Source organism: Gymnodraco acuticeps, unplaced genomic scaffold (assembly GCF_902827175.1).
Source record: "Gymnodraco acuticeps unplaced genomic scaffold, fGymAcu1.1, whole genome shotgun sequence".
In the NCBI taxonomy this organism is placed as follows: domain Eukaryota; kingdom Metazoa; phylum Chordata; class Actinopteri; order Perciformes; family Bathydraconidae; genus Gymnodraco; species Gymnodraco acuticeps.
The window spans coordinates 1169970-1188000 of NW_022990440.1; the positions used below are offsets into that span (position 1 = coordinate 1169970).

Genomic DNA, 18031 nt, shown 5'->3' on the forward strand with positions numbered 1-18031 from the left:
GTGACACGTCCCAACCTATCGTCTCCGTATACAGTCGCAGCTGTGTGTCTGTGTATTCAGCAGGATGTCTGCTGGAGGCTTAGAGTAAAGTTGTTATATATATAATACATATAATGGCACTGTTCTAGCAGTAAACACTTAAGAAAGAACATGTCAAGCTATGTGCTGTATCAGAAACAATGTGCGGCGTGTTTTGGGAGTAATATGCTGTGTGTTTACAAGCATGCTAACACTCAGAGCTAGCCATGGAGCTAACGCTGTAGGCTACTGGAGAGAATATGTGTAACGTAATGTCCTTGTGGTTCAGAAATAAATGGCTACAATGGGTGATCTGTTTGGTATTTTAAGCAAAACACTTCACAGACATGTTTTGTATAGGTATGGCCCTACAATATATTTTTCCAATATAGCAGAATAGGTCCACTTTAAGTCAATTCCACATAAGGGGTGCCAATATACCGGCATTGACGATGAACAATGAACCAAGTCATGTTAATAATACACATCTGAATATATCTTGTAAATTAATCCAGCGCCCACTGTGGTGTCTTTCAATTCTCGATGTGTCTACCTCCTCATACATCACACACATACAGTATGAGTTTAATACATTTACCAAAGAAAATAGACGAAACACACAAGACAAATTCACGTGAGAGCATTATTATCATTTAAAAATGTTATCTAGATATTACTGTTATTGTGAACTATTTTGTCTGCAGTTATGGTTTGTGTCTTAATCCGCCCCTGAAACTAGTCCCTAATGTTTGCAATTCTACTTCATTTGTGTAACATTTGCTGAAAACTGTAGTGCCCAGCAATAAAACTTAGTTATTTAATATTTTAAACAATAAAACCATAGGTTATATATGCATTTTAAAGAGGGATGGACTAACTTTTGGTTTCCGTCTTTACAACATGTAATATTGAATCAGAATCAAGTTTATTGCCAGGTCAATTAAACATACAAGGAATTTGCTTTGGTGTATGACCATCATACTTATTTTCTTAAGTTGTTTATGTTTGCACCATGCAAACATAAACAACTTAAGAAAATAAGTTGTAATCAAAAATCTAAATGAATAAAAAAAAAAAAACTATTGTAAGTATTACACCAAATTTAAATATACAAAAGAAAATAGAATATTATCTTGCCAGCCTTATCTGCATTTCCACGCAACTATAAAGTCATTTTTGTACAGCGGTCTCTGATAATTACACAACTCAAATAAATAAATAATTCTGGTTATTAATTGTCCTATCAGTACAAACAAAAATAAAGCCCAAAATCTAAAACACGAGAGTTGTAATGTAGATAAATGTGACCTGCTGGTACAATCCTTTGAGGCCTTGCTCTACGATCCACACACACACACACACACACACACACACACACACACACACACACCCACACACACACACACACACACACACACACACACACACACACACACACACACACACACACACACACACACACACACACACACACACACACACACACACACACACACACACACACACACACACACACACACACACACACCAGAGGGTAAGACACGTGCTGTTCCTCTCAAACTGAACGTATCCGCCCTGCCCTCTGGTCGGGTCCTAACCCTACCGCTCTTTGATTGTGTATTTGTTATGCAGCGTTGAACAAATGCAATTGTGAATCTCATGGCCTAAACAATCAATCCTTCTCTCTGTGTGTAAATCCACTGGCTTCAGGCTCCAAAATGGTTAATTGCTGCAAATCAACTCAACCAACCCCCTACTCACACAATATAACACTCCATCTCTATCTGTCTGTCTCTCTCTGCCTTTCACAGTCATGTACACATATACATCCGCAGATAACACACTCTCACATGCACGCACACACACTTCATCCCACAGTGTGAGGGGCTGCTGCAACCTTCACCTCGCCGAATGTAATACCAGGACTTAATGCATCTCCAAGGGTTTAGGTTGGGGGAGTTTATCATTTCAAAATCGTTAGTAGAAAAAAAGAGAAGGGGAAAAATTGATCGGGAGTGTGCTAGAAGTTGGGAGTCTTTGTTATCTCGAAGATCCTAATAAATCCTTCGTCTTTACAGCTTAAAGCGCGTGCAGTAATTTGAAGTTCATTAATCCCCCTCTTTTTTTTCTCTTAAAGAAGAAATGGTAAAGTTGTCTCTTGGTACCCTGGGTTGAAAAGGGAGAGAGGAGGTGGTGATGTTCGTTTTTCCCCTTTTTTCTGTTTTATCACGCCCCATCCTTTTTTTTCCTTTTTTGATGAAAAGTGTTTAGCAATTCTGATTATTACTGAATAGATAGTAGAAGCTAGCTTTACAAACTGTGAGGATCGTCAGTCAGTTCCTGGCGCTCACTGCTGGTTGTGGTGTGTTTTGGAGTGGGAACCGTGGGGGCGAGGAAGAGCCGGACTCGCTCTGCTCCAACACTCGGGCTGATCCTGGGTCGGCCCACGTCTTGACCATGTCCTCACTTTTCCTACCAGGCGGTGTGGACCCCCCGCCATCGCAGGACCTCTACCCGATCTACCTGGTCCTGGCCGGCATTGGGATACTGGCCTTCCTTGGAGTGGGGATGGTGGCTGCCCGAAAGCGCCGCCATGAGCACGGGCGCCTCTGGCTCCCCGAGGGCTTCAAGACCACCGAGACCAGCAAGAAGAAGAGACGAGAGCCTGTCGGAGAGGATTCTGTGGGATTAAAGTAAGTTTTGTTTATTCACAGAGTGGCGTTCAGGTACCTGATTTCGTCGCGGGTCAGGTGAAGGGCTAGTTCTGATGGTCAAAATGGGTGTAACTGGTGATCAGTCAAATTTGGGAAAGGGGTGTTTTGCCTGGATCATTAATGATAATGATATAGTGGATTTAGGTTGTGCATTAATTGACTTGTTGGGGCAGAGGGGTGGGGTATGGATTCAATCAATGCTTTTGTTTTTCGGCATTGCTGCACCATTAATGGTGAGTGCCTTGGATGAGATGGAGGCAGCAGAGTTCATGGATCTTAACTGGCTTTTCTGCTTCCTCACAGGCCACTGAAGAACGCCTCGGACATTTCACTCATGGACGACGCGCAAAATGACTGGGGAGAAGACGAGCCTTCGGATGCAAAGCGCTTTAGGGTAAGGAAACAAAAATATGACACCTCAATGGAGCTTTTAAGGAGTTTTAAATGTTTTTAAACTGCAAAAACAATTTCTTAAAAAATTATTCTGGAATTTTTTCAATTCATCTCTATATGGGACTCAAGATAACGTTGTTTTGCATTTTAATGTTTACAATATATGCATTACAATTTAAAATATATTTTTTGAATATACTGACATTTAATTTAATTTAAACTCTAATGCTGAATTTCATCTGCATCACATCCTGCTGTTTCTGTTGCAGCAGTTTGACGAGCAGGCTATCCTGGAGGTGGACAACCAGACGGACCACCGTCAGTGGACGCAGCAGCACCTGGACGCCGCCGACCTGCGCGTCCCCTCCATCGCCCCCACACCCCCTCAGGGCGAGATTGAGAATGACTGCATGGATGTCAATGTCCGGGGACCAGGTGGGTGACCGAACCTGTGCTTACTCACTTACCATTAAGTACAATTGTCAGGGGACATGTAGATAGAAACATTGGATTTGGACCTATCTTTGTTTCATTGTTATTCTAAATTACTTCTTCAAAGAACTTATTAAAGATAAAATGTAATTGTTTAATATGTCAGCTTAGTTATAATTTTGTGACAAAATATGAATATAATCCCTTTTTGAAAGAAATTGTAACCTATTCAGGTTGATTAAAGGTATACAAAAATCATCGATTTTTGTTACACAAAATTATCTTTGTCAATTTTAAAAGTAATTTCACAAATTACTTGTAACTTTTTAAACCAACATTTTTAAGTAGTGGGAGTGTGTTTCTGAATTGAATCATGCCTTTTCTGAGCTGAGCTTTCACATTTCTAGCGTGTGCGTTTTCTGTGTGTGTGTATAATCGCGCATGTAGGAGTAGCTAAAGCCCCATGTCCTGAGGGTAAAGGATCTTCTTCAAAGCCGCCGGCTGGAAGCCTGGCGCCTGGGGGAAAACACTGATTCCTGATCAGATTAATCATTTGACCAGTAATGGGCCTCTGTTATCTTTTCTATTTCACATTACAAAAAACCATGAGGGCATCAAATGCAAAAACCCAATTTTGTAGTAAGTGCCAAATGCCCAGAAGAAAAGCTCTAAAACAATCAAAGTAACGGGGTTAACAACACTAGATCACACTTTTTCCTTCCCGTCAGGGATCGATGCACTTGAATAGACCAAATCTGTGAGATCTGGGGCTTGCTATCCTTTTGAAGAGGAGAAAACCTATTCAAGTCCACTGACTGAGCTGCCTCTCACAGTTAGATATTAATTCTCCGTTTTTGCAGCAGCCTAGCTTTAGCAAGCCCCGGCCTCTATCCCCCTAGCTTCGCCTTCCTTCTGAAGCTTCTCCTGCGCCGGGGCCTTGATCAAAATCCATTATCGAAAGGAGAGGGCTGTGATGATTCAACACAGGCAAAAGTGTCGAATCCACATTCGATTTGTATGTTGCTTTGGTTTGATCTGCCTGCTGCTTTGAAGTGAGGCTCCTGTAGCCGTCACTGGGGCTGTGCTGACCATGCAGGACAAGTCCTTCCTTTAAATCACACTATCCCTCTCCCCCCCTGTCCAGATGGATTCACGCCGCTGATGATTGCCTCCTGCAGCGGTGGAGGTTTAGAAACAGGCAACAGTGAGGAAGAGGAGGACGCCTCCGCCAACGTGATCAATGACTTCATCTACCAGGGCGCCAACCTTCACAACCAGACCGACCGCACGGGGGAGACCGCTCTGCACCTCGCCGCCCGCTACGCTCGTTCTGACGCCGCCAAGCGCCTGCTGGAGGCCAGCGCAGACGCCAACGTGCAGGACAACATGGGCCGGACGCCTCTCCACGCCGCTGTGGCCGCTGACGCTCAGGGGGTCTTCCAGGTGGGTTCTCGATGCCAAGATTATTTCTTAATTATTTCTTGGATTAAACAGTTGAGTTGAATTAGCAGTCAATTATAATATTAAAATATATAATATAAATGCCAAACATTAGTCCTTTCTAGCTTCTCAAGTGGGAGGATTTGCTGCTTTCCTATTCTTTATATTTCTTAATTAATTAAATGTAATAATTTGGGTTTGGATTTTTAGACAAATGTAACTATTTGAAGATTCCTGGGCTGTGTGAAATGAGGATTGTCATTTTTACATTTCACAGACTTTACAATTCATTGGTAAAATTCCAGTCAAAAATGGTTGCAGCCCTCAAAAGGAAAGCTGTCAAATAATCGTTATACTATTGCAGACCAGAAGTCAAAATAATAAAAGGAGTAACGTGATATGTGTCTCTTTAGATTCTGATTAGGAACCGTGCTACAGACTTGGACGCCCGCATGCATGACGGCACGACACCCCTCATCCTGGCTGCCAGGCTGGCCGTGGAGGGCATGGTGGAGGAGCTCATAAACTGTCACGCTGACGTCAATACAATCGATGATTTTGGTAAGTTTTCCATTTTATCCTAATGATGCAATGAAGTACCTTATGTAGTTAAATCAGAGCTTTAACTGCATCTAAAAATGCTTTATAATACTAATCCTTTGTTTTGCCTCTGCAGGTAAATCAGCCCTGCATTGGGCCGCAGCAGTAAATAACGTGGAGGCTGCAATTGTGCTTCTCAAGAATAGTGCCAACAAGGACATGCAAAATAACAAGGTGAGAAAAACTGCTCTTAGTTTTGTAAAACAACCCAGATTCATTCATGTAGTATCTTCCATACAAACATGCAGCCCAAAACATAAACAGACTGAAAAAGATTTATTTTTTTAAAGGGAAAAAACAGACAACATTTTGAAAGAAAATAATTCATTGATAGAAATAAATAAAAGTCACAATGAATAACCAGGATATGGGAATTGTATGAAAACGAATTATTTAGACATTAAAAGCTAAGAAGACAAATAGTGATACGTCCTTCCGAAACAGCATTCCTGAAAGTCTCTAAACACGCTGTCTCCTTTCTGTCTGCCTCAGGAGGAAACGCCTCTATTCTTGGCTGCGAGGGAAGGAAGCTTCGAGACTGCCAAGGTCTTACTCGACCATTTTGCTAACAGAGAAATCACCGACCACATGGACCGGCTGCCCAGAGACATTGCGCAGGAAAGAATGCACCATGACATCGTGCGGCTGATGGACGATTACAACCTGGTACGGAGCCCTCACATGCATGGAGGGTCGATGGGCACCACACTGTCCCCCCCCCTCTGCTCGCCCAACGGCTACCTGGGTATGAAGCAGCACCAGCCTCAGGGCCAGGGCAAGAAGGCGCGCAAGCCCAGCGCCAAGGGCATCGGCTGCAAGGACGGCAAAGATATGAAGGTGAAGAAGAAGAACTCGCAGGACGGGAAGTCCGGAAACCTGCTGGACGGCTCAGGTGTTCTGTCACCGGTCGACTCGTTGGAGTCTCCACACGGCTACGTGTCTGACGTGGCCTCGCCGCCCATGATGACGTCCCCTTTCCAGCAGTCACCTGTGTCCCTGAACCATCTGCAGGGTATGTCCGACCCCCACCTGTCTGTGAACCACATGGTGATGCCAAACAAGCAGGAGCTGGCTCGAATGCAGTTTGACCCTCTGCCCCCCCGTCTCACCCACATGCCCGTGTCTGGCGCTGGTGGTCAGGGCGCTATCAACGGCCAATGCGATTGGCTGTCCAGGATGCACGGCAACATGAGCCAGTCCAGCCAGTTTAACCCCATGAGAGGAGCAGCCGGGGGTCAGGCAGCCCTGCAGCACGGCATGATGGCCGCGCTCCATAACGGCCACCCTGCCAACAGCCTGTCTCAGATGATGAGCTACCAGGGGATCCAGAACAGCAGGCTGGGCCCGCAGCCCCACATCCTGCAGCAGCAGCAGCAGATGCAGCAGATGCAGAACCTGCAGCAGCTCCAGCAGCAGCAGCAGCAGCAGCAACAGAGCATCCAGCTGCAGCACCAGAACTCTAACACCACCAGCAGCCAAAACTTCATCAGCGGCGAGCTGGGCTCCCCGGAGCTCCAGCAGGGCAGCGGGAACTCCAGCTTACCCATCCACACCATCCTGCCGCAGGACACCCAGATCATCAGCCAGTCCATGCCCAGCACCCAGTTCCTCACGCCACCCTCCCAGCACAGCTATTCAGGCCCCATGGACAACACCCCAAACCACCAGGTGCAGGTGCCCGATCACCCCTTTCTGACCCCCTCCCCCGGCTCCCCCGACCAGTGGTCCAGTTCTTCTCCTCACTCCAACATGTCCGACTGGTCGGAGGGCATTTCAAGTCCACCGACGAGCATGCAGTCTCAGATGGGACATATACCTGAACAGTTCAAATAAAAAAAACAAGCTTCCTGCCCAGATGAGCTGCTGTATATTTTTTTATTATAAGAAGGCACTCTTTGTTGAAAATAGAAAAGAAAAAGGGCAAAACTGTAAACATGATTTAATAGGACATTTTTATATGCTTTTATACTAACAGCTACACCTTTATTTCATCCATTCTTTTTATTTATTAATGCCTTATTTATACACATTGCCTGCTTACAGAAATGGTGGGGATCCGTGGTGCAGGGTCATACGCAGGACAGAGAGAGTCCTTTAGTCTCTTTTCTTTTAGCATTTATTTTCTGCAGTGAAGCCGCAGCATACACACTGGGTATTTATTTCCTTAAGGAGTTTTAGTCTTTGCCTTTTTTATATGATTTCCCAATCTTTGTTTATATTTCGTTTTTTTGTATAATCTTGTTTATAAATAAACTTGTGATTATTGGGCATTTTATATAGCATATTTTAAGTTCAGTGTTATTTCAATTTGTTCTTAGTGTGGCAAATATTTTAGTCAGTCGTTGATAAACGAGTTGTGACTGTGAACAGAACACATGTCCTGTATGTTTTCACAATGCCCCCCCCTTTTAAAATATCACGTGATTCTTAGTTACGCTCTCTACAATTGTGTACATTTCTTGAATCAATGGGACAACATTACGTTGTGCCTCTAGATTTGATTGTGTTCATGTGTAGAGATGTGTTGGAGATGTGATATGTTGTACAGTATACAGCCATCTTGGAGATTGGCAATTAAGACAGGCCTAAGTATCGGTTGGTGTCTGAGAACTGGCCCGTTGGCCACAGTGTGTGATCTTGTCCGGAGGGAAAAGGAATTTCCCTTCTCCCTCCTATTAGTTTGAGCCTATGGCTGTGTTCTTCCTTTTTGTATAATTCCCTTGTAAGCAAGATTTTGTTTAAGAAATCTGATGTCTTAAGCATGCAATTTTGATAGGTCTCGCACCAGTCAACAGCCTCTAAAATGTCAAACAACAGAATATATATTTTGTATTTTAATGTCCCTTATGCATAAATCAATTCGAACTATTTACAAATAGATATATTGTTAGGAGACATTTTTCTCATAAAAAGGAAAAAACACATAAATATTGAGGTATAATAAATTCATATTTATTTACTGTTCTGTAACACATTAAATCCACTGCAACCATTTGTGCATATCATTAAATGTTTTTGTTACACTTTGGTTTGTGAAAAAGAAACTGTTGGCCAAGTTTTCTGTTGTCTCGGCTTCAGTACTTTGTGAGATACTCCCTCGTAGAGTTTACACAATGTTTGTTCTGTTTTTCTAAACATTAGGTTGTAGTAATGATATCTGCAATATGTTTCCTTCCCCGTATAAATGTATACTTTACAAGAAATGTATTTTTCCCTTTTCAATTTGTAAAAACATGTTCTTGTTATAATAAAAAGGCACCTGGTGTCTTGAACTTATGATAACTGTCTTAATTGTTATGTATTACTTTAAACCATCACTAAAGATCCATGTTGAGTATACACACTGTGAAACAAGCAATTAGCTAGTAAGTAATTATAGATGTAGTTCTATAAATACAGTAAAAACTGTTCCGATCATTCCAAGCTGAGATCAATAGGTTTTAATTGAAAGGGACCTTTATTCATAAAATAAAGCATTGCACATTATTTACATTTTGAAAGGGCCAAGTACAACTATTTTACTGTGTGTGTCTCCCTCTAGTGGTGGTAAGTATAAGCGTTACATTTTACAATTGAGTGACCTAAATATAAGGTTCAGCTGTAGAGTTACTGCAGCGTGTTTATGTTGTGGAAACATGGAAGGTTAAAACTAAATAAAGCAATCTTTGCATGACATATGTATTTCCATTGCCTCATTTAACTACTAGGAAAACAATTATTTACTGGGTCCGAAGTAATCTATAGTTCCTGTCTGCTTCTCTGTTTTTAGTAAAACCTTACACATTAAGGGAATATTTAAGCTTACCACATTGCACATTTTGATTTCAGACAGCCTAACTACTGGTGTATTTTAAAACTGGGGTGAGTTTCATGTATAGTTATTTTAGTTTAAGTACCAGAGCGAAACTGATGACTGATGGGTACAATGTGGGAATCATATTTGTGAATTAAATATTTTGCCAATATAATCAAATTATTATTTCCATATTCCGTTTCTTTGTTCTCCTATGGAAGGCAAACTTTCATATTTTCACATGTTAAAATAGGAATATTTAGGTAATAAGTTACCCAGTAAGTATCCCAAATTGTTGAAGTTATACTACAAGAAGATTTGTTCTAATGTTTCAACATCTGAATTACAAAATGTAAATATATTTAAATCTAAATTATATCAATTACATGGGCAGTGAACAACCAGTTAAAAAACAAGAATGATACGATACGTGTATACACACTCAGGCAACACTACACTTATGTTTATGAACCAGGTTGATTTTGTATCCACTGGACGGCCTTTGCCTCATAAGAACTACGGCCCCCATGATGCATCGCGCAGTTGCGTCGTTGAAGTTCAAAGTTCAAATATTACAGTAAAAATAGGGTACTCGCTGTCTGGCAGCTTGTCTGTTTGCTGGGAATAATAAACAACTCGGTGGTCACGGAGAACTCTAGCCGGTTGGCACCACAGCGAAAGCCGGCAGAGGAAAGCGGAGATGGCCCTCAGCTAATCAGCGCCTTGTGTTACTCAGCTGTCGGAGGATTTAAGGAGCGACGGCTAGCTGGATGCTAACATTAGCACGCTAGCTTGCCAGGAGCACATAGCAACTGCTGCTAGCTAACGTCACTGGACTGGTACTCTTCCCCCTCAGACTGCAGCTATGTTCGTCCAGGAGGAGAAGATATTCGCCGGGAAAGTGTTGAAAATACATATATGCACCATGGACGGCACGGAGTGGTTGGAGGAGGTCACGGAAGACACCACTGTTGAGAAACTGAAGGAGAAGTGCTTGAAACATGTAGGTTTTTGGGTTGTTTGTGTTTTCCCTTGTTGCTTTTTTTGTCCTGTCACTCCTCTGCCTGGGGTGTTTGCATTTTTCCCAACCCTCTGTGTAAACTGTCAGTGTCACTGGCTTTGTATTTATAGTAACTGGGTAGACCTTGCTATTTATAATTTAGCAGGTTGGCTGCCCCTCTCATGCTAGCTAGCTAAAAGTCCGTCTCTGCCCCTTTTCTGTTAACAGTGGTGGCTAGACAGAGAGGCATGCTGCTTTACTGGCTGTCTATTATTATACAGCTCGTATAGCTTCTCCTTCTATGGCCTATATAGCATAACATCAGGTGGCACACTAATGTTTGTTTCTCATGACGACGTGAGAAGTGTGCAGATTCAATTACACATTTCTGTGTGACAACAACAAATGAACACAGAGTTCACGTTGGAAATAGAAATGTATTACCAGACATCTGGCTTTCATTTACTAACTTTACTTGGACATCATCTACCTTTTTATAGTTTTAGTGCTAAAATAAGTAGTTGATTAGTTGCCTTTAAGATTAGTAGATACGTCTATAATAGAACCTAATAAAAAGAGTTGTTTAAAATCTCTCAGTCCCAGGTTTTTTTTAATGTTTTTATAATAATACATGACACTTTTATATAGCGCTTTTCTAAAAACTCAAAGACGCTTTCTGGTTTTTTTTTTTTTTTTTTAAATGTACAATTATATGACAAAGAGATATGCAGCAAATACCGCGAATATGTATTGGTCTGATATTTGGCTTTAGCTTTAATCATGTATTTGCTGCTGGTAAACTGTACTTGTTTTTGTTACAGCTTTAACTGACGGAAAAAATAATTAACAACAATTTTCAATATTGACCAATAATTTAAACAAAGTATTAAGTGTAATGCCAAATATATTGTAGCTTCCTCTGATGTGAACATTTCCTATTTTCTGGTTCTATGACATTGTAAATACAATATTTACAGTTTGCTCTGTTCGTCAAACAGAAAATACAGTTTGAAGATGTCACTTTTTCTTGCAGATTCTAGATTGTATGATTAATTGGTAATAATATAAAGAGTCAAAAGGTGCATCTCTTCTGTCCTGTCTGCTAAGATGTTTTATATTGTGTTTTGTTTTTACAGTATGTGCACGGAAGTCTAGAAGACCCCAAAACACTTACCCACCATAAACTCATACATGCTGCTACAGAGAGAGTCCTCACAGACAGCAAAACTGTCGCTGATGAAAATCTAAAAGATAAAGGTTTGTAATGACCTATTTAACCCGATCATGACGATCCCACACTGTCTTCCCTGAACTGACCAAGTTTCATAAATGTTGTAGAAGTGTTGCTGCTCATAAAGAAAAGACCGCCGCCGACCCCTCCAAAGATGGCAGAAGTTAGTTCAGAAGAAAAGGTAAGCTTTTATTATTATTTTAAATTCTGCACCAGAAATGTTGTGACCTTATTTTTCCTGCCTTTAATGATTTCTCTTTGTTTTCTATCCTTCTTGTCACAGAAGAAGCAAGATAACAAGGCTCCAGACAAAGATGCAATTCTGAAAGCCACCGGCAATCTGTCCACGCGCCACACTGACCGCACGGTCACCCAGCATAACATCAGAGATGTAAGGGTCTGGGTGGTGGAAGATTTCACTGACAGGGTTTTTAAAACTAATCACAAAAAAGTATAGATTTAAATCTAAAATACATTGTATGAATAATAATTATCCTACCAATTTAGACATGTGCTATTGGATCAAATATTTTTCTTGTTTGTGTTGTTCCAGTTTCAGACGGAGCTAAGAAAAATCCTGGTTTCTCTCATCGAAGTCGCCCAGAAACTTCTTGCCTTGAACCCTGACGCTGTTGAACTCTTCAAAAAGGCCAATGGTAAAGCATACAATGCCATAAAGGAGACAGATCATCAACAGTCACCTTTTCTCTGCTAACCCACAAATAGAATACATAGGACATTGCAATCAGTTAGGATTCATCAAGCCAATCAGATTTTGCTCCCCTTCCTACAGTATGCCATTTCATTAGAAGCCAATCGGAGCAGAAGGTTTTTTTCCGGGATGAGGGTTAAAACATTTTCGAAAAAAATTAAAGCATCTAAATATGTTTTTGTAGAAACACAAAATACATGTTTAAACCTGAGGTAGGATGTTTAGAATTTTTTTTTTTTTTTAACAGAGCAATATTTAAAAAAAAAACATCCCTCTATTAATTCTCTTTCCACCTTGAGGGATTGTGGAAGGCTGTAGCCAACCTCATTGCGCAAGAGGCAGGTTACGGCAAGGACAAGCAGGCAGTGTGTTGCAACACATACACACATTTACATCTAAGGGCAGTACAGGGTTTCCAGTTGACGTGTGAAATGTGAGCACCTGGAGTTAGCTAACACAGGGTTGGGGATAACTCCACGTAGCCTCAGCTGGCGCCGGTTCAGCAGTAATGCAAACCTCTGAGCCACAATTGAATTGAGTTTATTTTATTGCTTTTACGAATTGAAAAATGAGATGGTTTGTTTTGTCGTCCTTGTACTTTCTCAGTGTTTGTCATTAGACACAGTAAACCTCCTTCAGAATGATTCTTTGACCTGCCTGAGCAGTACTTCAGTGTGTATTGTTGCTGGAACACTTTAAGTCCTCATGTGTATTGTTTTAGACAGTTCCCACATTGCCTAACTCTTATTCTCTCTTTGTTGTTCTTCGTCTTGTAGCGATGTTGGATGAAGATGAAGAGGACCGGGTGGATGAAACTGCCCTTCAGCAGCTCACTGAGATGGGTTTCCCTGAGAGCAGAGCCATCAAAGCCCTTAGATTGAATCAGTAAGTCTTTTTGAATAACAACTCATTCATAACTGGAAATGACTCAAACGATTTGGAATAGGTCAGCACAAAAACACTTTGTTTTCCTCATCTAATGTTTCTTTCTGCAGCATGTCAGTCACCCAGGCGATGGAGTGGCTTATTGAGCATGTAGACGACCCCTCTGTAGACGCACCTATACCTGTCCCGGACTCCTCTGGGGCAGCAGGAGCCATCGCAGCTGCTACACCGGGCCCTTTGGCCTCAGCCTCTTCCTCAGCCTCTGCTTCCGCCTCAGCATCGGCCTCAGCATCGGCCTCCGCCTCTGTTCCTAACCTTCTCCGCAGTCTCTCCAGCCAGGCGAGCTCGGAAGAGAGCAGCAGGCAGGACGAACTAACAGAGATCTTCAAGAGGATCCGCAGGAAACGGGAGTTCAGACCAGACTCCAGAGTGGGTGGCTTCATCCTGCCTGAGCTTTCATTCAGTACTACGCTGGCTTTTACATACTTTCATAGAGCTCATCTTGGAGTTTTCTATAGAGCACATATTTCTGACTGAATCCTTTAGCTCCAAGATCTTAAAATGATTTATTAATAATTATTATTTTCAGTGATCAGTCTGTATCTGACATTCAGTATTTAGAAATGTAATGGATGAACAGAGGCAGACTCTTATAAAAAGACATTATTGGAATGTGCACTGATATTAAGTGTTTAGTGGCTTTAGTCATAAGGTTTTTATGTCACTTTAATTATGGTCACAGTCTTCTCATTTCCCTAATTGCAGAGTTTAATGTACCTCAGTTTAACAAGGGAACAGCTCCACGGTGTCTCCGAAAATAGAAAAGTGATTACAATTCTCTTCCATTAAAACACTTCCACATACTACTGTATGAGTACTAGCTACTTCTTCCACTGTCTGCTCATTTTTATTTTTTCCCCAACTCACCTGCTGGGCTCCATAGAACATTGGCTGTGTGTCTTGTGAGACTGGAACTTTTTTTACTCAACACATTGTCTTTTTCTTTGTTTCTGCAGGCTGTCATTGCGCTGATGGAGATGGGGTTTGATGAGAAGGAAGTGGTTGATGCTCTGAGGGTTAATAACAACCAACAGGATGCTGCGGTAGGTCCAGCAGTAAATGAGTTGGAAGCACAGAAAAAATACAGCAGCAGCCGATAGTGATTTGGCCTTCTTGGTTTTGATAGAAAGCTTTCCTATTTGCAGTCAGTTACAAAGATGTGTGGCCCAACAATGCAAAACCTACCATATCCATTTGAAAGGAAGGAAATAATCTGAATAGAAATCCTATACTGTGCCCTCCATCAAAATATGAATGTATTTTCTAAAACCATATGGGAGTTTTGGTTTCTCACTACATGTTTCCGTGCTGCAGTGTGAGTGGCTGCTGGGGGACAGGAAACCCTCTCCAGAAGATCTGGACAAAGGCATCGACACCAACAGCCCGCTGTTCCAAGCCATTCTGGAGAATCCAGTGGTCCAGTTAGGCCTCACCAATCCCAAGACCCTGCTAGGTAAAGTAGGAGTGTTCAAACTCCAGGATATTACAGTGTCATTCTGTACAACATGATACATCACTATCTGTAGCAAACATACCGAGGCAGGCTGAAAAGAAACGGGGGGGAAAAACCTAATTTAAAAAATGCAATGAACTTAACTGACAAAAGAGAAAATGCACTTTTTGTTTAGGGTGCTTTACCACCTAGTACCCTTTTTGGTTTAGTTCAAACAAACGTGAGTCTGTTTGTCTGGCTAGTACAGCTCATGTGGGCTGGTGTGATAAGTGTCAATGGCACTATGGTGCTGCAAAAACATCTGTCAAACCAAGCTACCGGAGTAATGTCATTAGTTTTGGTCTGCTTCATGGAACTACACTTCTTACATCATACATTTGTTACAAGCAAATCGCCACAGATTAATTGTTTAACTGACCATAGGCTATACAGTTAAAAGGATTGCTTCCTAAAGACTAGATTAGCTTTTGATTTAATGCGAACACTTGGCTATCAGAATGTAAAGTGGTTGATACGCTTTGTGTCTTCAAGTGATCTCCAGCTGGTTGTTTGGTCCGAGTTTGATTTCGAGCTTTAACACCCCCCTAATGAAAAGGGACCAAACGAGCACCGGCTTTATTTTGAGCTGTACAGGTTAGGTGTGAAAAGACCTTGAACAATCTACTTTTCCTTTTAACGAGAAATAACCAATAGAAAATGTATATCATCAAGTAAATCTATAGAACAAAAACACTTTTACATTTAATTCTAAAGATATTTGAAAGGCTGCTGTTTCTTTCAAACATATATTCCTTACGGGTTCCCCCTGTGTTTGTGCGCAGCGTTTGAAGACATGCTGGAGAATCCTCTGAACAGCACGCAGTGGATGAACGACCCTGAGACCGGCCCTGTCATGCTCCAAATATCCAGAATCTTCCAGACCCTCAATCGCACATAGAGCCTCCTGGTGACCCCTGTGTGACTGCGGCAGCTTGTGCGTGTGAGTGTGAGCGTGGGTATGGATGTGTGTGTTTCTGGGTCCGGCGGCAGAGACACGAGTATTGTTTTTGCCTCGTAAAGACAAAGCTGGAGGAGTATGAGTTCAGATGTTACACATATAAACTATTTATAACAGTACAGTAAATACACTTATACGGAGAAATGTTAACATAAACATTATTACAGTAATAATAAAAAAAAGAGATTTAGTATGTTGTTTTTACATTTTAATGAGAACAATTTATAGTCATGACAGACATGATTTATTTTATATAATTTCTCCATGTGCAGAAATGACATCAGACATGAATTCAATGTTTACACTTCAAAGAAAACTGTTTTTGTATGTTTTGCAATATTTAAATATCAATTACAGTTTTGTCTGTCTCTTTAAATTGTTACATTTCATTTGTGGTGAATGTTTGAAAGACTTCCGTCAGTATCACAATTTGCTTTTCTTTCCTCTTTTTCTAGTTTTTATCAAAGTAACTGCTTATAATTGAGAGGCTGTTTGTTTAAGCTCGTTTCAAACGGGCTTTCAGACCGGTTACCTCTCGCTCCATTCACACCTGTGAGGTCACTGTAAGTCAACCGCCTCTCAGTTCAAAAGTGGAGAACGTTTGTCCTTGGGCTTCTTCAAGAATATTTATTTGACTTTCTTGCCTTTTTAGATGAAAGCTGTACACTAAACTGTTTGTGTCTTAGTCATGTTTTTACAAGAAAAGGATATATTAGGCCTGTGTGTTTATTGTCAATGTGCTCTTGAATGTCCTATTATCATGTTGCGCTCATTTAGCACTTGTTCACCTCTATGAATATCACTCACTGCAGCACTGAGGAAGTCTCTAAAGGCTGTAGTGGAATGTGGAAATGAAGCTGCGCCTAATATAAAAGGGGTTTGCCTTTTTTTAACCTTAAATTTGAATGATGAAGATGCGTGTTCACGTCATGCTGCAGGGGGAAAGCATCTTCATACACAAAGAAATAATAGAATTTGAGACGCAACCTGTGTTGGGTCTTCTGGTTTACTCTTTTTCTTGAGAGCAGTGGACATTTATGCTGTCAAACCAAACCAAAATGTCACTATATAACCTGCCTTGTCATTAGTTATATCCATTGAAAAATGCCCTGTATTTCTGTGCAATAGCAAAGGACTTCAGTTGACCTGTAAAGAAATAGATTTGATTCGAGTTTTAGAAGCGTGTGAACTGCAATATTAGCCTTTGCATTGAGTAGTGAACATCTCGAGCTACGAAAAGGCATGCTAAGGCCGTTCCTGCTTGTACTGAGAGTTACAAGCCAATATGGAGGGTGGTGTGTTTTGCCAAGCTTTTGAGTGTTTTTATTCAATATTTAAAATGTGGTATTGATGTGACTTTCTGCTCAGGGAGGCTGAGATTGTTTTTCTAAACCTGTCCTTATGGCAAACCTCTGCTCACCCCATACTACTTTGGCATTTGAAAATGGCTTTAACTAATCTGTGGAGAACTTTATGAATAAGAGCACTAAAAGACATGGTTTCGTAAATGCAATATTTGAAAATATTTAAATGTTTTTAGAGAGAAGTGTCTGTTTGAACTATGTATTATTACATTATTTATATCGAAGCCAAACTAGCAACTTGTTCTTATTTATAGCATTTTTTTAGCAAACCTCAAGCTTATCTACAAATGTGAAACAATTTTAATGATTCAAATGTTGTTTTTACAAACCATTGTGAAATGTGCTCATGGACTGGTAGGTCTCAGTGTGACTTAAAGTGTTGTTTGAATAAAGAAGGATTTCTACACCACTTTCTGCACTGCAGTGGACATTCATCATGACCCAGTGACCAGCCACCACCTCCATGCTTTGCATCAGTATACACTCCCGCAATATCTTGAAACAAACACTGGGAGATTGTAAAGAAAACATTTCCACAGGAAAAGCAGACACCTTTTCAAAATGGTCAACAGTCAACAGGAACTTTATTGCTGAGGGACACTGAAGGATTGTTGGAGGCACAGGTTTTTCTTTTCACTCAGCTTTCATGCAGGACTGTCCCCAATTAACAACCTATGCAATATACTCTCACAGTCTGTTTGTTCAGACAGCCTCCTGGCATTTCGATCACTATTGCATTAAAGGTTTTATTTGTGGCTGTATTATTTGGATTCAGTGTTTTCTTTGAATGGGTGACTAATCGAACTCATTGCCTCAAGAAAGTGCTCTCTCTTATGCACTCTATTTCTAATGCGTGGTCTAAGTGCTCTATTTCAGTTAGTACTTTCCAGACGTTAAGGTTGAAATATCCTTAAGCTATTATATATATATATTTTGTAC

General features: G+C 41.1%; 2 protein-coding genes across 3 annotated transcripts in view; both read left to right on the top strand.

Annotated features, from left to right (window-relative positions):
* Positions 1-8876, top strand: part of LOC117552049 (neurogenic locus notch homolog protein 1-like) — a 49458-nt gene extending 40582 nt beyond the window's left edge. Inside the window, exons 28-34 of one of the 2 annotated variants that reach the window (XM_034225244.1) lie at positions 2498-2711; positions 3036-3126; positions 3395-3560; positions 4702-5000; positions 5411-5558; positions 5674-5771; positions 6090-8876. In XM_034225244.1, the coding sequence (XP_034081135.1) occupies positions 2498-2711; positions 3036-3126; positions 3395-3560; positions 4702-5000; positions 5411-5558; positions 5674-5771; positions 6090-7430 (2357 nt within the window). In that variant the 3' untranslated portion in view covers positions 7431-8876. The remainder of the gene's footprint in view (positions 1-2497; positions 2712-3035; positions 3127-3394; positions 3561-4701; positions 5001-5410; positions 5559-5673; positions 5772-6089) is intronic. The other variant, XM_034225245.1, reaches the window with a different exon arrangement.
* A 1070-nt stretch (positions 8877-9946) lies between these two features.
* On the top strand, positions 9947-17501 carry ubac1 (UBA domain containing 1). The gene is made up of 10 exons (XM_034225344.1): positions 9947-10393; positions 11527-11647; positions 11729-11802; positions 11905-12012; positions 12175-12277; positions 13110-13218; positions 13329-13647; positions 14235-14321; positions 14593-14731; positions 15553-17501. The coding sequence occupies exons 1-10, from the start codon at positions 10256-10258 to the stop codon at positions 15666-15668; spliced, it is 1314 nt and encodes a 437-aa protein (XP_034081235.1). The 5' UTR covers positions 9947-10255; the 3' UTR covers positions 15669-17501.
* Positions 17502-18031: the final 530 nt, after the last annotated feature.

Coding starts and splice junctions, on each gene's coding strand:
- ubac1 (XM_034225344.1), top strand. CDS start 10,256: ATGTTCGTCCAGGAGGAGAAGATATTCGCCGGGAAAGTGTTGAAAATA. Junction 13,219..13,328: donor AAAGCCCTTAGATTGAATCA/GTAAGTCTTTTT, acceptor TTCTTTCTGCAG/CATGTCAGTCACCCAGGCGA. Junction 14,322..14,592: donor ACAACCAACAGGATGCTGCG/GTAGGTCCAGCA, acceptor TCCGTGCTGCAG/TGTGAGTGGCTGCTGGGGGA.